General features: G+C 41.5%; 2 protein-coding genes across 6 annotated transcripts in view; both read left to right on the top strand.

Annotated features, from left to right (window-relative positions):
• The window catches only part of tspan9a (tetraspanin 9a), a 187,968-nt gene extending 171,389 nt beyond the window's left edge, over positions 1-16,579 (top strand). For all 4 annotated transcript variants that reach the window (XM_039808623.1, XM_039808622.1, XM_039808621.1 and 1 more), the window contains 4 exons: positions 3,140-3,241; positions 3,538-3,669; positions 5,262-5,345; positions 9,903-16,579. In XM_039808623.1, coding sequence (XP_039664557.1) covers positions 3,140-3,241; positions 3,538-3,669; positions 5,262-5,345; positions 9,903-9,974 — 390 coding nt within the window. In that variant the 3' untranslated portion in view covers positions 9,975-16,579. The remainder of the gene's footprint in view (positions 1-3,139; positions 3,242-3,537; positions 3,670-5,261; positions 5,346-9,902) is intronic.
• A 2,087-nt stretch (positions 16,580-18,666) lies between these two features.
• tspan33b (tetraspanin 33b) overlaps positions 18,667-27,264 on the top strand; it is a 15,859-nt gene continuing 7,261 nt past the window's right edge. The window contains exons 1-4 of one of the 2 annotated variants that reach the window (XM_039808664.1): positions 18,667-18,892; positions 24,137-24,194; positions 24,619-24,668; positions 24,927-25,001. In XM_039808664.1, coding sequence (XP_039664598.1) covers positions 18,797-18,892; positions 24,137-24,194; positions 24,619-24,668; positions 24,927-25,001 — 279 coding nt within the window. In that variant the 5' untranslated portion in view covers positions 18,667-18,796. Of the gene's footprint in view, positions 18,893-24,136; positions 24,195-24,618; positions 24,747-24,926; positions 25,002-27,264 lie in introns of both variants that reach the window. The other variant, XM_039808663.1, reaches the window with a different exon arrangement.

Here is a 27,264-nt window from a genome sequence, read left to right as displayed (position 1 = left end):
ATAGGCTTACTGGCCTATAGGTACGGTAGTCACTAAGGTGTAGCCATCCACAGATCCAGTTAACCCTAAGGATTCACTGTGCCACATGTATTTTTAACAATAAAACATGATTTTTGAAATTCTTGCCAACAAATGTTGTAATAGCTTAGTATTCTATGCACTAAAAAGGTATGTATAAAGGCTTTAGGCCGCTTATTATTATTATATTCAATTTAATTTTATATAATATACAGTACAGGCCAAAAGTTTGGACACACCTTCTCATTCAATGCGTTTTCTTTATTTTCATGACTATTTACATTGTAGATTATCACTGAAGGCATCACAACTATGAATGAACACATATGGAATTATGTACTTAACAAAAAAGTGTGAAATAACTGAAAACATGTTTTATATTTTAGATTCCTCAAAGTAGCCACCCTTTGCTTTTTTGATAGCGCTGCAAACCCTTGGTGTTCTCTCAATGAGCTTCATGAGGTAGTCACCTGAAATGGTTTTCACTTCACAGGTGTGCTTTGTCAGGGTTAATTAGTGGAATTTTTTCCCTTATTAATAAAAAAAGGTACTTTATCTAAAATGTTTTTTTTTTTTTTTTGGCCAGTACTGTATGTAATAGGGGGTCCCTGTCTCTCTCTCAGTAAAGGCTTGGCTTAAAAACAGTTGAAGACCCCTGGTTTAAAGCATAAAAGAAACCTAAAATGAAATAAAGAATAGCTTTGATACCTTACTGTACCATGTGGAAATTGCAGTACTGTCTGACTTGATTCTATTATTGCAGCATCTTAAGTGACAGCCAGAGGGTGTTAAGACAATCCACCACCCACTCTCTGTTCTCTGCTTCTGTGCACAGTGACAGAAAACACACACCAATTTGGACCGAAAGCCCAATCCTTCCTTCGCCCTGTCAACCTGTATATCTGCACGTCTCCCTACATTTTCTCCCTCTCCGTGGCTCTTGTGTGTTCATTCCGCCGGCTGAGCTGAAGCCTTCAGATTTCTGAGATGAATGTTTCTGGCCTGTATTGCTGAGTGTGGACTTGGTCTGCCCAGAGGAAACCCCACGCTTATCTATGTAATGAGAAGTACGAGCTGTGTGTCATGGTTTTTGTCAATGGTCCACATCTGAGGAATTGCACTGATGCCCTGTGGCGACTTTCAGAGAAACGTTAGATGTTGCCAAAGTATGGTGTTGGACTGTTGTGTGAACAATTTCCAGTACAAGCAACGTGGGCTTCAGTCAAGACGTTAGTTTTCCTCATCAGAAGAAAATAGGCTAACACAACAAAGAATGTGTTTGTATCTGCTCCTTTTGCAAGGAGAAATGGGTCAGAGTGTTGCATGATCAAATCCATGTTTGTTCTGCAGTCATTTGTCTGCCTCTCGTTAGCGGTGAATCTAGATCATTACGTTTCATTTTCAGGCTGTAACAAAGACTTCCACACATGAAACGGAAGACACTGTATGCAAAGACTTATTGGCGACTCAGAAGATGATTTTTATTGTAGTAGTGGCCCCCCCCCCCGCTCTCTAGTGACTGTGTTAGCGTGAGGAGTCAGTAATGAGCGAGCAGCAGCATCACATATAGCCTAGATGGAGCGGAGAAGATAGAGGATAGAAACAAAGTACGAGGCAGAGATTGATGATGCTGCTCTTCCTCTCATTTTCCTGCACAAGGACAGATATGGTAGGGCCTGCAGCCCGAGGGGCAATACACAGACACGCTGCTCTGCATCAGCAAAGTTACTGAGCGAGAAAGAACAATGTGATTTAAAATGATACTAATCTTATTTCAAAGGTTTTAGAGGAGGTTTTGAATTGGGGTTTTGCATGATTAACGATTGCTAAAGCATTTTATTGCCAGGGAAACTTTAATTGCTCGGTAAGAAATCTGTTTGACTTTTACGTTTGATTCAGCAAATACTGTTCTTCCGCCTTTCAGCCTTATACACTCAATGCTTTCAGCTCAGAAAACAGTAGGGTTTGAGGTTTTTTTTTCTTCCCACCATGAATTGCTGAGCCACTTATTCTATAGATGAATCCAATGTTGTCTGTGATCAAAGGAAGGTTTGTTCTGTCTCTCGTATGCAGTGCAGTGTACGACTGCATATCTCTGCTGAGCTACACAGGTAAATAATCAAGCGAAATTAAAATGGAATTTATTTTCTAAACGCAGGCTAGACATTCTCTACCAGGCTGCGTCTATGTATTATTTTTTTTACTGAGGGATTTACTAAGCAGCCTCCAAACAATGTCTAGATGAACACCAGTCCTCTCTCTGAGTAAAGAAATGGCTGAAAGCGTCTCTTATTGTGTGCAGATTTTCTTTTTTCTCCCCGGGCACAGTCTGAGGGCATAAGCTTTAACTGTTAAAGCAAGTGCGTTCCTTTTGTTGTGATATAACTTGTACTGTCTGTGAAGATGTACAGCATGGCTCTGGCAGTGCATGTCATTTTTCCAGTAATAATTACTCCATATCTGAAGCGCCTCTCAATCTGTCCTGGCAGTTAGCAAATCCCCACGGGCAAAGCGAACTGCAAGAGAACGGCATCTCTGATTTTGTATCTCATTAACACATCCAATGAGGTATTAATCTCCATCAGACATGGCACGACCCTCAGCATATTGTTGGGGTTCAGTCAAGAGGAAAATGATGTGCTTGCTCTGCTGAAGGGCATGTCAAAGCTGTGTGTGTGTGTGTGTGTGTGTGTGTGTGTGTGTGTGTGTGTGTGTGTGTGTTTGTGTTTGTTTGTGTGGCAAATGTCCAAGTTGCTGTAGCAGGGTTATTTTTAGATGGCAAGAAAAAAAACCAGTTAACCTGGTTCGTTGGTATCCACTGGTAGTTTCTGTCTTTACATTTTAGTGAATTTTGCGTAGTAACCGTCAGCTATCTTCACTTTTCATCATGATTAGTCAGTTCCCCAAAAAAGTAATCCACGATCAATAATACACAATCTGCGAAAAACACTAAAAAGCAACTCGCAGCCACCAGGATGGTACATTTATGTGAAAAAAGACCATCGACAATGAATGCACCCTGCTTACAAACACTCAATCAACTCAATGAAGACTATTATTAACTGACCCCTTTAGACAAAAGGTCTCTAACCAAGGCTGCGGTTTGCTTTTTCCTCTCCAGGTGAGCGAGAACGCCAAGCAGGATCTCAAGGATGGGCTGGCTCTCTACAACTCAGAAAACAACATAGGCCTGCGAAATGCCTGGAACATCATCCAGGCAGAGGTAGGCAGACCTCACACAGAAACATTAGCATGAATGTTCACTCACTATAAGTCATACATAAATGCAAAGTTTTACTGAAATATTCCAGCTAATGTATTTCCTGGCTTGGCTGTGGCTTTAATGCAACATTAAAATTCAAAACTAGCTGTTGAATAACACTTCATTCCATTATTGCAGTCCTCTAAAAAAAAGGGACTAATTACAATACTTGTTAGATTAAAGTTAGTTTGAGGTCTCCCTGGACTGACAGGAAGCTTTAACTTGTGTATGTGTGTGTGTGTGTGTTGCATTCACAGTGGAAGTGCTGCGGCGTGATAGCATACACCGACTGGCATGAAGCCCTGAAGGAGAAGATGGTACCTGACCGCTGCTGTCAGGAGCATTACCAGAACTGTGGCCAGAACTCCACAAACATGTTCTGGAACAGGGTGAGTTCACATTGGCTCGAATGTAAATGCAAACATGTTTTTTTTTTTTTATACATACACTGTATTATATAACTATGGAAGGATAAAGTGGCCTATGGGACCGAGCCAATCACCGCGCCCCTGAGCCAGAGCCTCTGTGTTAAGTGACTGTCAACATTTCTTGTTGGAAAGTTAATTAAACAACTACAAAGAGACTCAAGCTGACTACACATATATGCAAAATGACTACAAAGAGACTTAAAACAAGCACAAAGACACACAATGACCACTAAGAGACGAAAAAACAACCACTGAGAGTTGTTTATAGTCGTTTTTTCTCTCTCTCTCTCTCGACACAGGATTTTCAGGAGACCTACAAATCATAATTCTTATTATATTATTTTAACTTTTAGGTCCCTTTGGTTTAAAGGAACACACCGACTTATTGGGACTTTAGCTTCTTAGCCCAGAGTTAGACAAGTCCATACATACCCGTCTCATCTCTGTGCGTGTTGTAACTCTGTCTGACGCCCCCAGCATTAGCTTAGCCTAGCACAGATCCTGGAGGTAACTGGTTCCAACTAGCCTACTGCTCCCAATAAGTGACAAAATAACGCCAACATTTTCCTATTTACATGTTGTGATTTGTATAGTCACAGCGTGTACAAATAACAAGGTCACATGAGACACAGCCATCATCTAACCGTATACAAACTGGGAACTATATTCTCAGAAAGGCGAAGCACTGCTACTTCTGATGACGAGAAGGGTATGTATCAACTTGTCTAACTCTGGGGGTTACAGTGAATAAGCTTAAGTCCCAATAAGTCGGCGTGTTCCTTTTAAATAGTTTTTTTCCACAACCCTGCGTATTTAAAGTAGCTTTAAAGTTTCCGTCTTATTGCTGACTTCTAATCACGCTTTACGATCACGATTTGTTTCCATTATGCATGAGACAACAGCCCTTTTTTCTCAAAAAGCTTGCAGCGCAATGTTCACCAATCTCCCCCCATTACAAGTCTAACCGGCTATTGGTCTGGCATGTGCTTTGTTAGCAGGTCCAAAGTAGGGGATTAAAAGCTGTAATATAATTGCCAAAATGTGAATAGGCAGACATTGAGCTGGCCCATTGGGAGAGCGCAGCACTCAAAGCTTGTGTGTAATCCTGCCCAGAGGAGACAGGCCACACGCTATATAGTTAAGTCTAACATGCTGCCTCAGCACCCACACTCAAGAACGGGCACCACTTTACAGCTGAAACCACCGTAAGTCTCTCACCCCGCCTCTCCCGCCAGGGAGTGACCTGTGAATGAACCCAGGTGGGAATACATTTAAGAATAAGTGCACACGTCTGTCCATATGGCCCATAAGTCTGCATACAAAAGTCATCGCTCATGGGTTATTCACTTGTTTTAACACCTCACTTATTAGTTCATTCATCCGAGGCTATATCTTATACGTAAGAGATGCATTTGTGGAACAGCGTGAACCGGATGGTTGGGTTTTTGTAGGTGACTTAACAGGCTGCAATCGGAGGGACATGAATCCTCTGCCATACTGAAAGTGTGCATTTCTTTAAGGGGTGTCCTTAAAAGCTTTTTGTTCCATTTTAGGGCTGCTTCGAGAAAGTGGAGGAATGGCTGGATGACAACAAGCACCTGCTGGGAACCATCGGCATGGTCATCTTGGTAGTGCAGGTAGGAGGCTTATTGATAAATTGTTCTTTCCTTCTCCCTTTATTTTTGCTTCTCTCCCATTTATTTCCTTCCTGCTTCTTCTTCTTGCTTTGTGTCTGGGCGCATTTGTTTGTGTCTGCCTGTCTGGCAACATGTGTAAAAAAGAAAAAGGAAAAAAGTGTGCATCCAGTGGCCTCAGTGCCACCATCTACTGAGGAAGTAATGAGGCTTATGCTAAGTGGGCGTTCTGGGCACCCACACATCCTGAAATATTGAAGTCACTGTCTTCTGCACCCTGATCCTGTCTGGGAGAATCAAATGGCTGTGTGCCAAGCAGGCTGTAGTCATGTATAAGGAGCCATCAAAAGATCGGACAGCGGAGATACTGAATATGGAGGAGCAGGTATAGAGTCGCAGATTAAAGGCACAGTAGGGAAGGGTGATAGATATTCCTCCTCAGATACCATTTCTCTTTATGTCCTTAAATCTGCTTTACATCTATCCCTCTTTGTACAGTGAGTTATCGCTGTTGTTGCAGTACATTTTCAACTTACTTAGAGGTTGTGTGCTAAAAGTGTCTGCAGACTGAACAAAGCAAAGTGCACTTTCCCTCGCGTTTGCACAATTTTGACTGCTAGAGTGTTTTGCAGTTTATGCTTATTTGGGAGTTTTCTTGAGTTCGCACTGCCTTGAGCAAATCTTTTCACACCCATTTGACTTTGTATGCAATCACGCTTTGTTAGAAGTCACGTTGCGTTCAGTCTGAACACACCTTAAAAGTTATGCTCTGTCCCCGGATCTGTGCTGCACTTATTACTCAGGTCCATCTTTTCTTGCACCTAGTTTCTATTCCTGGCTAAATTTTTTCTTACAATTCTTATATTTTACTCCTTCAGCTCCTCCTCCAGTAACTTCCACCTGCTGTCTTTGCAAACCTTTAGAAGGCATACCAATATGACTTCTCAATACTTCTCAATATTCAACTTTCCATCCAAATAAAGCAACTTTTAAACCAAAACTTTTAAACAAGAAAATGTTCCTATTGCTACATGCTATTCCATGACTTGTTTTTGACATACTATACCATGACTTTATCACTTCTTTCGACATACTATACCGTGACTTTTTTTGATATACAATGACTTTTTTCGACATGCTATACTATGACTTTGTTATCACTTTTTTCGACATACCATACTTTGACTTGTTTCGACTATAACTTTTTTCGACGTACTACACTTTACCTTGTTACGTCCCATAGTGCTAGGGGTATCAGGACATAAACATAAACCAGATGTAATTGGTATTTTGAAAGGATATTTATGTAGAACAAGGCAAACAGGACTAAAAACAGAAAATGGGCCAATGGGTGCTGTGGAAATCAACAAAGGAATATAACAAAAGGAGATCCTCAAAAGAAAGATTACTTCTCCAGCTACAGGAAAACAAAAGGATAAACCAAAATCCTCTCTAACTACAATACTCTGCAAAAACGAAAACACAACGCACACAGCACCCCTGAACATAGTGTAACTAGACAAAACAGAACTGTTGAGTGCAAAGCGATATACGTTTTGGAGCTCAAACCCTGGCCCACTTCCTCACACACACATACAACAACGTCTGTCAAGACTAGGCAGCATCCGCTACATTGTAATCACAACAGCTTCTGAGGCATGTGGGACCGAGGCAAGCTAATCAGGTCTGACAGCTGCCTTGAACTGCAAGTCAAACAGGCTATTTGAGCAGGAGGCGGACTTCACTGGAGCTCCTCGATTGGGGCAACGGTGGCATGCCGCACCAATCGGCGTCACCATTGCAAGGAACCCCAGGAACTAGGCGGGACTTCCCTTAGCCAACCAATCCGCAACATGGAATGGCACAGCCATAAAACACAATCACAGTTAAATACACACGAGGGTGTCGCCGGTAGCCGTAACACCGTTTGTTTTCGACATACTATACTATGGCTTTGTTATCACTTTTTTTTCTTACATAGTATATTATAACTTTTTACGACATCCTATTCTATGACTTTTTTTGACATACTATACCATGACTTTTTTTTTGATGTACTATGACTTTTTTGTCACTTTTTTGGACATACTACACTTTGACTTTTTAGCACTTTTTTCAACATACTGTGATTTTAAAACATTTTATACTATGATTTTTTCAACATTCTATAATATGATTTTTTTCGACATACTATACTATGACTTTTTTTGATATTCTATGACTTTTTGTCACCTTTTTTCGACATAGTATACAATGACTTTTTTCGACATATATACTATGACTTTTTATCACATTTTTCGACACGCTATTCCATGACTTTTTCGACATACTATACCATGACTTTATCACTTCTTTTGGCTTACTATATCATGACTTTTTTTGATATACTATGACTTTTTGTCACTTTTTTTGACATGATATACTATGACTTTGTTATCACTTTTTTTGACATACCATACTATGACTTTTTTCAACATACTACACTTCGCCTTTTTATATTTTTTTTCCAACGTACTATACTATGACTTTGTTATCACTTTTTTCCGACATAGTATACTATGACTTTTTCCGACGTATATACTATGGTTTTTTAATCACTTTTTACAACATGCTATTCTATGACTTTTTTTTGACATACTATACATGACTTTTTTGATATACTTTGACTTTTTTTGTCACTTTTTTCGACATACTTTACTATGACTATATGCTTCATGCACGTCATGAGTCATTTAAGTCTGTTTCCATTGGTCTTCTGTGTCGCATTTTGTTTTTTAAGCTCTTCTATGTCAGCCAAGCATAAAACGTTTTTTTGAAGTTTTCATGGCATTGTTTGAATTTTCCACACACTTTCATGCGAAAAATGCATGAAAACAGGTGGATGGAAACGCATTTAAAATGTCTGCTTATACAATGCATCATTCCCTGCACTCTGCTTCTTCCTTTTCACTCATACTCTCATGCTTTCAACATGCCCTCTTGCTTTATTTTCCCTGTCCTCACACTTCAGTTTACTAATCCATGAATCCATGGTTCAGTCAGAGAAAGTTGGCCTCGCTATGAAATCTCTGTGTAAGATCCCTCAAATTTCAAATAAACTTAGGGGAAGATGGTGCTTGGCCTTCTGTTAAAGTTCACGGCCGCACTGTGAGAAAAACAGCATTACATACATCGGGCAACTTCACATCACTATGTATTCATGAAAAGATCACGCTCTTCTTCCATGCTCACATGCATTGTAACTCACTGACTCTCTTCTGTCTTTCTGACACTATGTCTTCCCTGTCTGTTCATTCTTCTGCAAACACAAACTCACACACGGTATGCACATGCACAACAGTAACAAATGTCGGCCCTGTTTGGAGACTGATAAAGTATTGGAGCAGAATTAAACCCCACACAACCACACAGACTCGGCTGACATTAATTTTAATGATCACTCTCCCTCTCTATACACACACACACACACACTTTCTCTCATCACAGTGAGTCAGGTAAGAGTGGAATACACACCCTGAGCTGTCAGATTAGCAGACCCGAAGGCAAGTTGGGGGGGCAGGACGAATGTGAGCATCATGAAAAGCTGATGCCACACAAGTCTGCGATGTTACATAACAGCCAGAGGCGCAGATATCTAGCACATAAATGATTCAGACTAGCAGCATATATTACAGACTTAAGCAAAAGACTATATGTATAACGCCATCCACAACAGTTTCAGAAATCTCAGCCGTATTTATATATTCTTAAGCAGGGGCGGAGGATGGCGTTTTGAAAAGTCCTGTAGGAGCGACTGTCATGCTGTCTGACTCAGACTAAATGGAGCAGACAGCAAAATGCTCTGTGAATGTCAGAGCTGCACAGATGAACCATGTAAATAATTGTGTTGGTTTTTCATTGGTCCTCCTAATTCCAATTTAGCTGGATGTTTACCTCAAATGGCACTAGCTGTTTTGATTGACAGCGGCTTAAGGTAGCATTTTTTCTGATGCAGCCCTATGAATTAGGCTTTGACTGAAACTAAAGGGAGAGAATCGGCAGCTTTCCCTGGCTAATCACATCCCGTAGGAATCCCCAGTGGAGGCTGTTTGCAGGAAGTCCACATTGTCTTTTTTTGTTTTAGTAAAGACTATGCACCATAGTACTTTGCCGTTTCTCTGCCATCCAAACTTTGCCAGATAATGGTTTTAGGATCAGACTTGTGACTGTGTTTGATGTAGAAGTATCAGGGGTAATGGAAACTTCAAAGAGATAGCTGGCTACTTTGATTCAGTGGCATCTCAATTTACGTCATTGACTTAATGCTTGTGCACGCTGTACATTTTCGTTTCCATCACAAAGATTCCAGAGCTCTTGTTTGAAGGCTGAAGTCTGAGAAAAGGAGAGCGAAAAAACGAAAATGTGCTCGTGCTTCACCGCAGGATTTATAGTTAATCAAAACTCATTGCAGCCGAAGGCATCAACATCAAAAAGGACAGACAGGGACACACACATATCATACAGAGACACACATAAACATGCAGACACAAATTCACTGTCTCCTTCTCCTCTCCTCCACAGCTCCTGGGCATGGCGTTCTCCATGACGCTGTTCCACCACATCCACAGAACGGGGAAGAAGTACGATGCTTAGCCTTGGGGATGGAGGCACCCAACGGAGAGGAGCTGCACTGCCTGATGGGATAAGACTCGGATTGAAACACCCCGGCTTCCCCCCTCACTTTTACAACCTCTTTAGAGCATTCTTTGCCCCTTCCCAGACCTTCTGTACAGATTCCAGCTGTGTTCCCACTCTGTTCTGCTCTCTCCTCTCACCACTCATTTTGCCAAAGAGTTAACACAACTGGAAAAGACGGGACACCTACTTTTGGCAAGGAAGAGCACCCCATTGGTTGTCACTCCTCTCGAGGACATTTCTATTTGATTTTGTTGTCATTTTTTGCTTGGACTAACAATTTGCTGGAAGGAAGGACAGACTTTGAGACAATGAAGACTTTACTAATGCCCACAACCCCCCACTGCGAGGCAAAGCGAACATATGAAACTGATAATACCTTCCACCTCTTGTGGAGCTCCTTTTTCCTCATTGATTAAAGTCAAGCTCCCTTTTTCACCTGTAAAATGAAAGAAGTTCCAACATGGCATGCTAGTTTTCTACTTTACTTATTTACCTTTGTCGTCCAAATGTCAAACATCTTCATTTTTTTCTTGTTTCTTTGTATGTCGTCGACCCTCCTGTGGAATGTAAGTGTTGAATAGATCAGTGCAATGAGCTCTCAGCTGTGTGTGTGTGTGTGTGTGTGTGTGTGTGTGTGTGTGGGGGATTTGACATGATGCTGCAGCGGTGGGTTAAAGACGTGGAGATGGTGTTTAATGTAATCCATGATTCATATATTTTTCATTCGGCAATAGAGAGTTAGGTAAAGGCTGCGTGATGGAGGAACGTCATGTTAGCGTGAGAACTTGTCAGTGGATTTATTTTACACAGAATTCTGCAGCATCCTCTGAAAAACAAATTGTAATGCACACATCTGCCTGTGAAAACACACACACACACACACACACACACACACACACACACACACACACACACACACACACACACAACACACACACACACACACACACACACACACACACACACACACACACACACACACACACACACCAGCAGTATTCCCATTCCTATGAGACAATACAAATGGTGTAAAATGGCTGTTTATTAGGGCTCCACCAGGACTGTCAAGTGAAGAGATCTGAGTAATGTAGTTCCCCCTTCGAGAATACAGACTGAAGTGTGTGCGTGTGTGTGTGCGTGTGGCTTTTCGGGTGTGTTTTAACAAATTGTCCAAGCTGCAGAAGGGACAAAAAACCACTGCATACTGTAGAAACACGGAGCAAAGCAAGGGCACAAGGGGCAAAAACAGAGCAGAGACATGTCTCCCTGCTACCATCAATTGTGTTAGCGGAGGCGGCTAGAGACCTTCTCTCCTATATTCTTGAGATCTCATCCATTTGCTCTGCCCTCCTTACTCTTCCTCGCTCTGGCTGTCGACTCCTCCCTGCCTCCATTTTTCTTTTTTTCACCCCAATTTTCTTCCCACATGTCAGAAAGCAATGGGCCACAATATCTCTGCTGACATTCCTGCTCATCACATCAGTTAGTCTGGTTTGCAACTTAACTGGTTTTATGTAAGCTTCCTTTTCTTGCAGCCACAGTGGATTTGGGGAAGAGTGTAGGAGGATCAAAGCAGAGACAGATAGGTATGGCAACATGTCTGTTTACCGCTGATTCACTGCAGGAGGCCTAAAGCATCAGCCTGCATCCTTAAGACTGAAAATACTCTGCATCTTCTGTGGCGACTTAAAGAAAATGCCCTCCAGTGTGTTTGCTCTCGGCTTCAACATTTCTCCGAGATTGTGAGAGGCGGGGGTGTAAAATACAAGCTTATTGTTCTAGGTTTGTTTCAGTTCCGGCCGTCGTTTGGTTATGATTCGTTGTCATCAGTTTATGATAATGTACTTAACACAGTGAACGAAATTTCAACAACAGGGCAAGAAACAAGCAGTCAGCCGATCAGACAGGTTGTGAACAGTTTAACCAAATTAGCTACCATTTTATTCAGAAAACGCGTCAGTGAGTGGTCAGCAATAATCCCGCGTTGCACAGGATAACTGTCCGCACATTTACAGCAACGGGTCAAAGTTAAACCGGAAAGTCAGTCTGAAAACTCTATTGTATTTTTTTTTCAAAACTGTTCACATTTGTTTTCTCTTCCAAATAAGTTTGGCTATTCTGGGAAATCTACATGATCGTCTGACTGCTCATGTTCCTTCGTAGATAACCGGAATGAACAGGCCTCACCCAGTAGGAAAAGCACAGGGTGTAAATAATGAAATGAATTATGGCCGAATTCCATTTAGCTGCTTTGATTTCAGATTCCTGGTATCGTGCGAGGAGGCGTCATCATTGGATTAAAACACGGCGCAGTAAAATCTGGTCTTTGCCGAAAGCCTCAATAGCTGATTGATTCGTTTCACTTGGGTCGGAATATATTTTACACGGAAAAAATAAACGTATGTCGCCGCCATTCGAGTGTACCCGAAAAGTTCTGTGAGGCTGAGCGCACCCAAAGAGCACCTCAGCGGACTCCATCGCTTTATTTTGTCACCTTCTTCTTTTCCTAAACCCAACCATGACGTTGTTGTCCCGTTATTGTTTTCCTAAACCCAACCGTCCCGTTCTTCTTTTCCTAAACCCAACCCGTTCGTCGTGATGCGAATTCCTCGAGCCGTCTTTCCTGCTCCGTCTCTGTGTCGCTCTTACACTGTTGCCCCTGGCAACCGATAACGTAGGATCCCAAAATGGTGGGCGGGCTCAGACACCTCCCCAAATCGTCACGTGACCGCAAGCTACCATGACGTATGTCCTCAGACTTACACGCGGACAGCTCAAAGGCGAACAGATAAGACGCCACTTGGCTTTAGAAAGTGGCGTGTATGTTTACGCAAAGTCATGATGTCACGTTGGGGAGTGTGTGTAAAGGGGGCAGGGAGAGGGCGGTTAACAGTAACAAATTTAAAATTAGATAGGAGTCAAGGTATCGGCTGCATTTCCAAGTAGGGCTGAACGATTTTTTCACCACTGTGACCAAATCGCAGCCCTTGCGATTAGGAAATCGTGTTTTAACATATTGCGATATTATTGCAAATGTGATTAATCGTTAATCGCCCTATTTGCAAGTTTTAAGACATAGGCCTGAATCAGACAATGCACAGGCAATTTACCGAAACCCCTGAAGTCTTGAAATAAAGTCGGGAGTCCTCTTTATCCGAGACGAGGCCGAGTGAGAGTTTTCAATTACCCTGGCTAATTAGACCCATCCATTAGGAGAATTTTAAAGGGCACTGTGTGGTGCGTAAATTCCACACTCAGATACTAAAAATACAAGAAAGACAGTAAGAATAGCGCATTATATAGCAAACGGGGGGTGATTTCAGACACAGACCATTTTTCTGGCTTAGGCACAGAAAAGACATCCCTGTTGCTCTGATTGGCTCGTCTGTTCCTCCAACAATCAAAAAACAGCCGTCAATGAGTACAATAAGACTTTATTATATAAGTCCTAGAGTCCTAGAACCAGGCTATGTGTTTCTTTTCTCATCAGACTTCCCAGATCGCTGCAAAGAACTTGCAGTACTATTACTGATAGGAATGACGGCGCCAAACTACAAAAATAAGACTAAGTTGTAAACGGAGATAATCAGGACAGGTTTGTTTGCTGCTGTTGGATACCGAGTAGAGCAATCACTGAGACCAGAAGTGGCTGCGTTCTAAATTGTATCCAAAGGTAATCATTGACAGGAGAGTTTGTAGCTTTTGGATGAAGCCTTTGGAACTCAGACTCTGTGCATTGCTTCTACATACGCCAACAAGTGACAAAGCGTTACCCACCAAGATTCACTTATTAGACATTCTTCCAGTCTGGCAGCCTGTATGCCTCAGAGTACCACCAGAAGTTATTCTTAACAGGTTGTTTTTTTTTAGTGGTTTGATGACGACTTAATATAAGAGACACTTAGAGAAGAGGTCCCTGCATCGGGGAGGAAAATATGTGGGCTGTGATGTGCAGCGACCCTGCTGGCTGTGATTCACTGCCTGCCCCCATATGCTACGACTCTTCTTGTTGTGTCCACGGGGGGAACACGACAGCTGCTGATGTACAGCGCAAGCACGAGTGGTCACATCTCCACCGCTTGGCTGCCTCCACAAACTCTCCACACACATCCCTTATTTACTGCCTCGCTCTGCAGACACCCGGCGCTACATATACAGTAGCTGGCAGCACTTACACTGTGGAAATACAGCTGTGCTCTTTAGACGCCTGGAAGCAGCTGTGAGGTATGTCCTGCACCCGGGAGGGGGTCATAGGAGAAATAGCTGTATCTGGTATGCAAATCAGACTGCATTGTAACCCTCACTGCAGGGAAGAAGTTCAGAAAGAAAAAAAAAAAGCCGAGATAAATATTTTGTTGTGCTGCTTTGCCTTGCATTGGGTGGGAAAGTGTTTAAACGCAGGTGTGACAGAAAATGTGAGAATGGAGAAAAGTGGAAATAAAACAAATCCAGTGTCTGTCTCCAAATCTTACGTCAAACTTCATAGAGCCTCTTTGCCCCCGACTGATCTGACTGTGCTGACATTCTGACATTTTCTCCTCCGTGTGAACTCCCTTCCAGCTCTGCCACTGTCACCTAGATTTTACGCTGTTGTCAGAGGAAATGTTCCTTCGTGTTTTTAGAATGCAGGGATGAATGCCGTTTTAACAAAAGCTGTTTTAATGTTATTTTTGTACAATGGTTGTCGCCGTTTTAATGTCTGTTTTTATACGTTTTTCTTCTTGTAGGCCGTTTTTTTTGTTGGTTTTTTTGCATTCGTGACAGAGGCTCATTGTTGCTCATTGTGAGAACATAACACCAATAAGCATTTGTTTCATAGAGGATTAGTCTTTGCGATGTTCCTCTACAAGGTGCAAAAAAAAAAAAACCGCCTTTCTGTCTTAACATTGCTACAGGCAGTTAAAGCAATTAAGTCAGAATTAATAGAGAGGGAAAATTTGGCATATAGCATCGGGTGAAGCCCACAAAAGACATACTGCACGCTTGTCGCCGTGCTTCTCTGTATTAAGACCTAGTTTAATTAAATTAGGACGTGCAGCTATAATCTGCAGTATGTCTTTTAAAACTGCCAGTGTAAGAACCATTATGTATTGTAGAGCATGATCTATTAGACACTGTACAACAACACCGAGCTCATGTCACTGCAGTATATCAGCCCTGTACGTTAGCCCCGGATGTAAATATGCCCATTTTACAACTGATGTAACTTACTGTTATACTTTACCTCTGCCTCTTGTAATCACATTTGCATTGACAGTTTAATTGCCATTTTGAATTGCCTAACAACCCATGCTATTTTGTGCTCATTTACAGACATATCTGCCACCCATATGTTATCCATTCTCTCATGTTTGATAGTTGTTCTGCCTCTGTGCAGGACCGGTGTCAATTTGTATAAATTTGTGTTATTTGTCAGTATGGTTTTATCTGCATCTTGTAGTAAGACACATTTGTTTCTGTATATATATACTTTTTTGTTTTTTTTTGGGGGGGGGGTAACAGGAGTGTTTCCTGTTATCCATGGAAGCACTCCCAGTAAACCACAGAGCTGGTAAAGGAAGAATGCACATGCAGTCATTGGGTTTTGTCTGCTGTGAAGAATTTTGACACATAGAAGCTATTTTTTATTTTATTTCAATTTTTTGCCACCTTCAACATATTATTTCTGTAATCTCCTCCTAATCCTTCCCCCGTGCTACAGCTGAATATCTGAGCAGTGGAAATGTATGCTCTGGAAATGGTGTGTTTGATGTTGTGTTCTGCTGGGTGGCACTATCTGATACCTGCCAGCCTTGTCCTGTGGAGTTTTCTGCTACATGTGAAAGCACTCTGAATATCTATACTAGGTGGTTCACTACCTTCTCTTTATTCTCCAAATCAACTATTTTTTAAATAAAGAAAAGAGTGTCACAAAATCCCACGATACCGTACACTCATTGCCTTTCATGTTTAATGACTCGGTGCTCCTGATGTATTCCCTTTTTATGCCACTGTCAATTATATAGGCAGCATTTAAACAGTGTTTGATGCTGATTTTTCAAATTTTTTTTGAGGGGGTGGGTGGTGGTGTGGGGGGGGGGGAGGTTGGAAGACAGTACTTGGCATTAAAAAGCAAAGTTTTGTCACAGCATATCCCATGGTGTATTGAATAAAAGAGAGTGGCATTGCCGCCCTTAAAATTGCCTCTTTTTTTTTTTTAAAGAATAACAAAACCTGCGGTTGTCCTATAGACGCTGAGAATGGTAGTCGAGCAGAGTTTTATTTTTATTTTTTTAAAGAACAAAAGGGAGATGATGAAAGTGGGAATCATCGCCAATTTGTCTCTCGTTTCTACAGCATGGAGTGAGCAGCAGAGTATTTTTGTACGGCGCTTTATCCCTTTTTTTAAACCTAATTGTTATCAGGCCCATGTGTGATAGTAAGTGGAGTTGTGCCATTCCATCCTGGCTTTTTGTTTTACATCACTGTTCTTTCTATGCAAAAAAATATGACCTATTTTAGCCTTTGTACAGATTATTTTGTATTAGTAACATGTACTGAAATAAAGCAAACAGAATCAACCGTGGATACTTTTTTTCCCTAATTGTTATTACAGCATTTCCCCCCCCCCCCCCCCACTCTCCCCCTCATCCTCAGCAGAACTCATCACATTAACCTGCATTGGGAAGGCTTTCATTTTGATGAGACTCTTTAGTTTGTCCCCACACAGCATTATTCAGCTTGTTAACCTGCAGTGGATCTTATCTCCTCCGGTTGTTTCTGCCGCTATCTGTTCTCAATCTGTCGCGTTACCCCGAGTAAACTCGCTAGCTTTTTAACTGCACGGCAGCGAGGCTTTTTAGTCTTTGTCGTGGTGTTTTGACACGACTTCACATGCAAAAACAGCATGACTAATGCAGCTGCAGGCAGGCCTACTGTAGCTTTGTACGGTTTGTTTTTCTTCAAGACTTCTTTATACTAATTAGTTGAACATACAGTATATTAGTGAATGTTCTGTACACCAGATTTAAGTTTTACAATGTTTGTTTGTAATTAAGGTCAAATTGGGATTTAAGGGGAAAAGCTGGGTTTTTTGTGGTTTGTTTTTTTACGGACTAGGTGGACGTTTTGGGAAAAATGCTTGTTTGCTTTCTTGCAGATAGTTTGATGAGAAGATTGATTCAACTCTCATGCCTGTATGATAAATATGAAGCTACATTTAGCAGACGGTTAGCTTAGCTAAAATCCACCTATCAACACCTCACCACTAATTAACATGTTATAATTAGTTTATTAAATCTGTACAAAAACTGAAGAGTAAAAAAGCATCACTGTATGGCAAATATGTGCCGTTATGTTACTCCCGTAAATAACACAACAGTCTTTATTTGTTGTGATAGACAGGAAAGGTGGGAGAGAGATGGGGGATGACACGCAGCAAAGGACCGCAGGTCGGACTCGAACCCGGGCCGCTGCAAAGGACTCAGCCCACATGGGGCGCACGCTCTTACTGGGTGAGCTAGAGGTCGCCCCAACCACTACAGTATTTATGCTAAGCTAAACCAACCAGCTGCTGGCAGTGGCTCCATATTTACTGTACAGACATGAAGGTGGTATCAATCCTGACATGTAATTCTTGGCCATAAACCCAAAATGCAGAAGTTTAACTATTCCGTTAAACAATAAAAAAGTTAAAAGCAAAATGCATGATTAGTAAGGGCAAATTCTTCCCAATTAGGTGCCTGTGGGACTAAAAACAGAGTTGTATCCTGTCTAAAGAAAGAGAGATCAATCTCATTAAGTCTTCATGCAACTCTGGCAAGGTACTGAGGTACCTGAGGGACCTCATGTCCTTCTGTCACTCCACAGGAGACACTTGATGTAATGAAAAAAACAGACCTTGTGATTAAGTATTCACATACAGTATTCCCACTTCCAAGGACAGTTTGGACTACATGTCTGAGTTATGAGTTAGAAGAGAGCCGGTAGGGAATCCATCATACGTTCACATTCAGTTTTATAGTTGTGCGATATTTTCTTCCTGTTCTCCGTCCTCCGATAATCTCTCGCCAGTATGACGGATGATTCATTTTGCCAGTCGATTATCACTTGAGCTTGACGTCTAAATCTCATTACAGAACAGGTGCCCTGAAATGTACTGTATGCTCCTTGATTCCTTTGAGTGATATTTGGCGGAACAGCACAGCGGAAACATCAAACAAAGTGCCTGATGTCATTTAACCACATTAGATGTCCTTCTTCTCAAAGATGTCATTGTCCAGCCTTTGTCAACTGGGGTTCTGCTCTGATCTTTGCAGGAGAGCATCCGTCTTTGAGGCTGTAATTTGTAAACCAGAACCAATCAGAGGCAATAACCACTAATATTGAAACGATATGCCTGTAGGCCTATTACACAGCTTCTAGGAACTTTGAAGTAACAGAGAAAGGCAGAAAGACAGAGAGTGCATGGGGGTGAAAGAAGGTCTACGACGTAGCAGCCGGCTGACAATACTAAAGCTCGTAAGCCATTCAGCTGCAGTCAGCCAGAGATATTTTTTGTGTAATCTGACCTGCCTGCCTACATAGACAGTTCTGGGCCCTACCAGCATGGCGGAGCAGCGTCACAGCCCTAATGCCCCCTTTTTTTTTTAGCCAGCGTGACACCCCCCCACAGCCGGCCAACGACCCCCTCTTTTACAGATTCACATGGCGGCTGAGGATCTGCGGGGTGGGGCTCTGTCTGAGGACTGTTTTCGAAGTACTGTAGCTCTATGTGACTGTAACAACAGCAACAAACAATGGACAGGAAACAGAATCTAAACCGAGCCGAGACCTTCTCCTTTGTCAACCCCTGGATCAGATATTTTCTCTTCTTCTTCAGCTTCTTATTTTGGGTGAGTGGAGCTGCGCTGTCTGAGGATTCTTCTTAAGTGTAGCACAGACCAGTAGTACTGACAAAAACACGGCTGTAACGGTGTCCCGGGACGCCATATATTCTTAATATTTCTGAGCATACAAATCACCAGCTATCGGGGAGTTGCAGCTTTCCAAAAGAGTCAGATCTGCTAGAAAAGGATTCCAAACTAAAAAAAAAAAGGCAAAAGCAAAAAAAAAAAGCCTGTAAATAATAAATGACCAAATCAAATTCAGATAGTGTCTGTAGCTGCAAACAGCAGGAGCGCCCAGCCACCCTGCTGCTACCTATTTTAAGTTTACTACAGTTATATATGGACACTGAGATTGCTCATACATCACTGTAGCAAATGTTGAGTGCTGCATTCTTATCAAATCTGCAGAGCACTGAATCATACTGAAAGACAAAACACCTGTTTAAGTCCGCTGCTAGTCTGTATCGGACGGTTTCTATTTTCTGTCACATGCCATTACTTGAACGTATTGTAGGCTGCATTATTTCACAACATGACTGCACAAATTCTATATCATATACAGCAGTTATTCCCAACCAGGGGTACTTGTACTCCAGGGGGTACTTCTGCTGCTGCACAGGGTATGTGGAGAGATTGTGAAGTAACTAATTTGACAAAAAAAAAAGTTAAGCAGTAGTTAGAAAGCAAGCGGGGACATGTCTAAACAGCCAAAATGAATGGATAAATGGTTAAAATAGTTAGCTTAAAGCACTGTATAAATTATTGAAACAGATAGCTAAAATATAATGGCTACAATGTTATAATTTTTAGCGTGACTTTTAGCTAGCTTTATTTATAGTTAGCTTACAGTTAACGTACTAAAAGCATTGGATACATTAAAGATCAAAGAAAGAGTAATTGATAAAAAGGTTAACATTTAAAATGTTTATCCATGACATTTAGCCAACAATTCAGAGTTCAATTGTTATAATTGTATCCACAATATTCACTTTGAAATGATTAATTGTGTCAAATAACTTCCGGTGTAAAATCAAGTCAGTTGAACGCATTTGGAATATGAAGGGTGGTGTCATAAAAGGTTTCATGTGACAGCGCTGTGAGCCGCATCAGAGATACAATATATACCGAGTGTGAAGCTATACAAGCTCTACTGCTGGCTGTTGGCGTAAGGAGGCCAGGGGACAACGGTGGAATGAGAGAAAGAAACAATGTATAGGAGACACTTTGCTGCAGATTACAGTTTTTGCCCACTGCTCACACACTAAAAACGAATGCTTAGACCAAAGCCTCAATACCTAAACTTCTTGTAGCATTCCTTAAACACAGTGTAACCATAGCTTTAACACATTGTCAAATTTGCACTTTGTTTGCAATTTTTAACACACTTAATGCGAAACACTACACACGTTTTCTTACATTAGACACTTTGTTCAAAAACGAAATCTCCTGTTGTCATTGGGAAAACACTGTTCAAAATGCAAAACTCATCTGGCAATTGTAGGCACATACATACAGACCTGAAAACACTTGCACAGAAAACAGAACACCAATCGGTCTGAGCCATAGCACATAGAAATAGGCCTCAGGTAAGCCATTTAGAGAACTTTGCAAGCGTGGAGGCAATGAGAGTCAGAGTAAGAGGAGGACGAAGAGAGAGAGAGAGGAGTCGGACGTGGTAAGTATATGTTTTTTTCCCCCAATAGCAATTTACAGTATCCAGTAATAGTTTTTTTTTGTTGCTAAATTTGATGATTTGTGATTCTATTTTTCTTTATTTCTGTAAGAAATGTTTGTTTTTGGTAAAAACTCTTGTTTGATTACTGCAGAAATTCTACTTTTGAGTTTTACAGAAGATTGAGTCTGAGAAAATGAGAAAAATAGAAACACAAAGACTGCAGTGTTTTATATAAAACCCATCAGTGTGTTGCTGGTGATATGAAAGAGTAATTCAAATGGTGCTTGTGTGTTAAGTTTTGATTGCAGTGTTTCATTTTGGCATAGATGTGAGTTGTTAATCTCCAAGTGCTATGTCGGATTGGCTTGTGTGTAGAGTTTTGACGTAATGAGCCAAATTCTGCAAAAAGTGTGTAAGCAATAGGCAAAAACTGTAAACACTCCATCAGGCCTTTTTTCCCTCATCAGATGTCACTTTCACACAAACACACAAACAAACACACACACACACACACACAGATACACACACACACAATTAGACTCTATCCGACTCCCTCACTTCCCTACCACATTACTACTTTGAGCACAAGGATCACATCTGTAGTTATCACAATATTTCTGTTCATCCGATCCTACACAAACACTGTGCTTAGAGCCAATCAGCAGTAACTGCAGCCCCAGCAGCCACACGGCTCGGCCCGTGTTGACTTTGTTTATCAGACACGAGCTCAGAAGTGAACACTGCAGCCCTAATCCATCAGGTCTTTGTCCCTGCTTCCCCACGGCTCAGTTCAGCTGGCTTTCACCTCTGCACACAATCTGCCAGCAGAAGCCTGATTCATCCTTTTGAAAAGGCCGAAAACAGAGCTAGAATACATTCCCTGTGCATGCGCGCCTGCATGTTTGTTTGTGTGTGTGTGTGTGTGTGTGTGTGTGTCCCATAAGCACACAGTGGCCAACTGACAAATGGAGCTGCAGGTGCACACGCTCCTACACAACAGAGAATATATAGAATTTTAGAAAAACTGTGCTTTCAAAGATCTTGAAAACGCTGCAGTTCCAAAGAAAGTGTGCATCAAAGATGTCTTGCGTTTTGCCAGCTATTGTCTTGTCAAGTCAGATTATTGATTCAAAAATGTGAGGGAGATAAAACATACCATATCAAAGTAACAATTTACTCTCCGTGGAGCGCAAAAAGAAATACTGGGTAGGACGCAAAACGCTGTTAAACTAAAATGGCACCTCTTTCACAGCAAATTATGCCATAGGACCCGTCATGACCTCCAGGGATCCAATACAGGCTGTTCACAAAGAACCAAAACAAATCCATGTTTGTACAGGCTGAACAAAAGGCATTCTGTGTACAAACACGCACACACACCGACACATACACAATCAGTCATCAGGAGACTGCCTGTGAATCTGGAGGCTGGAAATGAAAGCCAAGCCGTGCATATTGTTATTCAAGGTGAGAAAAACAATCAAGGAAAGGAGGGAAATTAGTGCTGACAATGCAATCAACAGGAAGCTCTAATTCCACCTACTCTCCATCCTCTACACGATTTTGTTGTGTAGCTTATTTTAGGGTGAGCTCATGTCTTTAGCAGCTTTACAACGCGCGCACACACACACACACTCACACATTGCGTTTCACTATCTTTGTGGGGACCCGTCATTGACATAATGCATTCCCTAGACCCTTACCCTAACCTTAACCATCACAACAAAATACATACCTTAACCTCTAACCCTATACCCCCCATCCCAACCAACCTAATTATATCCCTAATCCTACAACTGTATTAATCCTCAAATACTTAGCCCTTTAAACTTGTGGGGCCAATTATTTTGCCCCCCACAAAGCGCCTCTGGACCCCACAAGTATACTGGACTCTGTTTTTGATACCTACGAAACATAGTTAAACAAGAACAACCACACAACACACACACACACACACACACACACACAAAAAAAAAAAAACACACACACACACACACACACACACACACACACACACACACACACACACACACACACACACACACACACACACACACACACACACACACGTGCCTGGCTGCTGTCACTGTTTTGACACCTACTCTTCCCTTCATCCAATGCGTGCACGCTTTGGGCTGCCTCTTTGGTGTTCAATATTTTGCTACTGTTGTTTTCTTCTCTCTTTTTACAAAAGCACAGAGCACTTCTCTGAACTCCTCACACATACACACACACAGACGCCACCTCTTTCACCTTCTCCATATTTCCTCTCTGTCTCTGCTGTTGTAGTTCATGACACTAAAAGGAAAAATATAGTAGGACGCTGTTCAGTAAAGCTTGGGTGGATCATAACCATGATTTTCCTAACCAAGGTCAAGTTCTACTTGACCGGGAGACTCATACTCTCATCTCGTTGAATATCGTAGGTGGACCGAGTTTGTCAGAAAAAAAAAAAAAATTCTCCACTTTAATTTTCCACATTAACAGCTTCCGAATTCAGATAATTAAAAGCAAGCTCCATATGTTTAGTATTTCTTTCCCGCTGACATCCATCTGTCGGTTGATCATAAACACATAAAACTGGCGCTGTTGTCACGACTACAGGTGCTCTGCATGATCAGCACCTGAGGAAAAGGTTTCTATGTTGCTAGTCCAATCACACCTGTCCTGGTTGACAGAGCAAATAAAGTCTGTTCAAAACAAAGCCAGCTCGCTGGAAGCCCCATATTTACCTCGCAACAAGTTGAGAATGAATAAAGAATACACATCAATACTGGTGCATTTTGGATTTTGGATTTTGCCAAAGTGCTATCATGACTATGTAAACATACACGCCACTTTATCTGTACGCATTTGGAGCTATCCGCGTGTACGGCGGACAGGTTGGGTTTAGGAAAAGAAGAACGGGACGGTTGGATTTAGGAAAACAATAACGGGACGCGGGACAACAACGGCACGGCTGGAGTTAACGAAAAGAAGAACGGGGTTGGGTTTAGGAAACGTGACACAAAGGAAATCAATGGAGGCCAAACAGCGTTACAAAGCGATTATGCGTCTTGATAACACGCCAACATGGCATACGAATTGGCGTGTCATACATACGCCACTTAATGAGATCAGTCTGGATTGTGCAATGGATAATTAAGGAAAAAGCTAGATGTGGTCATAAAGGTTTTCTTATGGATCCCCAAATGCTTATCAAACTTGTTGGGACTAGTGCAAGAGTTTGTGAATTATGCTCGTTCATATTCTTGTTGAGGGTTAGCCAAGAAGATTGATAGCCCTTTTCTCTGTAAGAAAGGGAATACACGTATTTCTCACAAATGTCTAACTATTTATCTAACATGGCCGAACCCTGCCCATGCCCAGGTTTGGTTTTACATCATCATAACAAGTGAATGGGGAGCATTTAGCAGCCAATTTTGAACTATCATATATTACATTTTGTTAAGCAAAATGTATAGCACAATCAGATCAGAGCAACCATAAGAAAAAAAAAAAGAGAAAATAAGTCATATAAGTCAAATAAGTGCTTAAGGTGCTATTTGATTCAAGTCTTTTTGTTCTTTCCCCAGGTTTTCTCCTTGTTGATTGTTGCCATCGGGGTGTATGCTAAAGTCCAGAAAGCTACAGGTACGTACGTGACACACCTTTTATGCATTCAATTACATAAAAACGTGTCTATTATACTGTGTTAGGTGCACACCTGTTGAGCCGCCCCAACACAAAGCAATCACTTGAGTTTTAGCTTTATCCTTATTTCACCTTGTCATTATTTTGATTATTTAATTTGTAAAATGCAGTACATGGAAAAAAGGAAAAAGGATTTAACCTGGACTCATCCCACTGATTATACGCTTCTGCACCCTGTATAATCCACAACAGATCATTGATATTTTAAGAGAATGAAGGCAGACAGTGTAGGAAGGGAGGACAGAGAAAACAAAAAAAGGGTTAGAAAAAAAGAAAATAAAAGCAGGGAGGAAAAGACGTAAAAAAGATAGAAAAAGGAGTAGGAGAGCTATCTAAACAGGGGCTGTTCCTGTCTTTCTGCCAGACGCGGTGCGGGACACGTTCCTGATCGACCCAGCTGTCATCCTAATTGTGGTGGGGGTGGTCATGTTCTTCATCACTTTCTGTGGTTGCATTGGAGCCCTCCGAGAGAACATTCGCCTTCTCAAGACAGTAAAAGACATAACAGACACATTACTAATACTGGCGCTGTGCTTTGCTTCCGATACGGTAGCTCAAATTACATTTAATCCAAAGCCGATCCTTACATCTCATGTGTAACAACAAATCTGACAGCTATGACTCTGTCTTAGTCAGACTGGGTTTTAATGTTTGTGTCTTTTCTTCCTCTAGTTCTCCTTCAGCCTGACATTGGTCTTCCTCACCCAGCTGGCCATAGCAGTTCTGGGCTTCTTCTACTCTGATCAGGTACTCGTCTCTATACTGACAACTCTGTGCATAGTTATTCTATAATATAAAGTCACTATAAGGTCACATTTGGTCTCCAGTTCTCTTCCACAGTGACCATCGACCACGAATGTCTCTGAGCTGCATTGATTTAGTGTATTCTTTTCCAGCTTTTAGACATACTGTGCATTTGTAAAGTAGTGTATGGCAGCATCTGAACCCACATATGGGCCCACTGAGCCCACAGGGTGAATGTCCTGAGCCACACAGAATACACAAGAAGTAAAACACATATACACCAGCACTACAGTGGGAATACTGTAGGTGTTTGTGTCACTGTCTAGAAGCCCTGAAAATGAATGTCTCCGGTTTGTTTTGTACGATGGACTGCCAGAAAAGAGAGGAGAGCATCCTAATTCTCTTTAGGATGCACAGGACTTAAATTGACTTGAATGGAAAATATTTAAAGTATAATTCCAGTTATATACAACTTGGGTCTTATTTTCATAGTTTTGGACATCATTCCTATTTGTAATAAAACCAGTAAACTCTGGGCACCTGGGTAGCTCACCTGATAGAGGTTTACTCCTCGACGCAGCGGCCGCGGGTTCGACTCCGACCTGCGGCCCTTTGCTGCATGTCAATCCCCCTCTCTCTCCCCTTTCATGTCTTCAGCTGGCCTAAAAATGCCCAAAAAAAGGTTTCTTAAAAAAAAAACAGTAAATTCAACAGAAATTCCACACATTGGACCTTTTAGACAGTAAAGTGTGTTGATTTTATGTATACCAACTGCATAAACAGGACACTAGAGCTTTGTATAGTACATAAAGTCATGTATACTGTATATGTAGTATAAAATGTATACACAAAAACCAATGCATTCTCAGATAGTTTCATCTGAAAGCGTTTTAGAAGCCTGAAGAGGTACAAAAATAACTAGTTTAGAGAAAGACGAGAGAACATTAAGATGTTTTTTTGGGCATTCCTGCTTTTTTATTTTTGTTAGTGAGAGAGACAGACAGGAAAGGAAGATGAGAGAGAGAGGGGATGACATGCAGCAAAGGGCCATGGGTAAGACTTGAATCGGGGCCGCTGCGGTACGAACTCAGCATAGTGGTACGCTCTCTACCCGGTGAGCTCGAGGGCGCCCCAGAATAAACATCATTTTGTGTGGAGGATTTTTTTGTGTTATGAGTATAGAAAATAACAAACCCAGCATCCACTTATCTACTACAGTAACATCCCATCGGGGCTCCACTGAGAATAAAAACACAACAGTCGGCAGTGGCAACATTCCTGGGCAATACCTCTCCTCTCCTCTCCCTTGTGTTCTCCGTTAGCGCTCGGACTGCCTGCTGCTAAACCGAGCAGTTTAACAACCCTCCGAGCATCCTACCTCGCTAAATGATTCAAATGCTTCGGCATTTCAAAGTGGAACCAAATGTTCCATTTCAGCAGATCCCTTGAAGGATACTTTGCCACTAATGACATGAGGAGGTTGCGACGGTGGGCTCCGAGGCCCACGAGCATATACTGCACCACGTGGAAAGACCTAACAATTTAGTAAAACTACTTAGATACAGATAGGGATGTAGGGCTATTTTGATACAGCTCACAGTATTTAACAACATAACCTGTTCCAATGCCAGCTGTATGAAGAACAATTCTGAGAAACTTCAGCAAAGCGCTCACAGAAGTTCATTTCAAGCTTAATGAAATGTTAAAGTTCAGCGGCTCAGCATACAGTGCTCCTATTAGCATATATTACATCTGAACTCAGTCTGTATAGCCGTGGCCCTCTTTGTTTTCAGAATTTGAGAGGATGACGTTTCTCTTTAAATACATCTTCTATTCACCTTTTATGTGAGAGACTATTGAAACTAAATAAAAGGAATATCATGCACAACTAAATAAAGTAACACACATCTTTAACGTCTGAATCAACCTCATCTACTTTTAAAATCCTCATTCTAGATTATTTGACAAATAAATGTATTTCATTTATATTTCATCTGGGTTTTTGTTTATTCAGCTCAAGTGGAGCTGATGAAAATTACATTATAACAAATGGGCATATTCAAAGCAATTATCCACTGCAGCTGAAATGGCGTGAAACCTGCGTGCGCGCTCTATATTTGGTATGCGTCGTGTACATTGATCTCAAAAGGCATGAATGATTGTATTATGCTGCACTCCTGCAGCTGTCACAGCGCAGCAGCTCCAGATCCGCCGTCGTGTCGAGAAACATCCCACAGGATGCTCAGACAATGCAAACAAGATGATG

Source organism: Perca fluviatilis, chromosome 8 (genome assembly GCF_010015445.1).
Source record: "Perca fluviatilis chromosome 8, GENO_Pfluv_1.0, whole genome shotgun sequence".
NCBI classification, from domain to species: Eukaryota; Metazoa; Chordata; class Actinopteri; order Perciformes; family Percidae; genus Perca; species Perca fluviatilis.
This window is presented reverse-complemented; position numbering and strand designations above follow the sequence as displayed.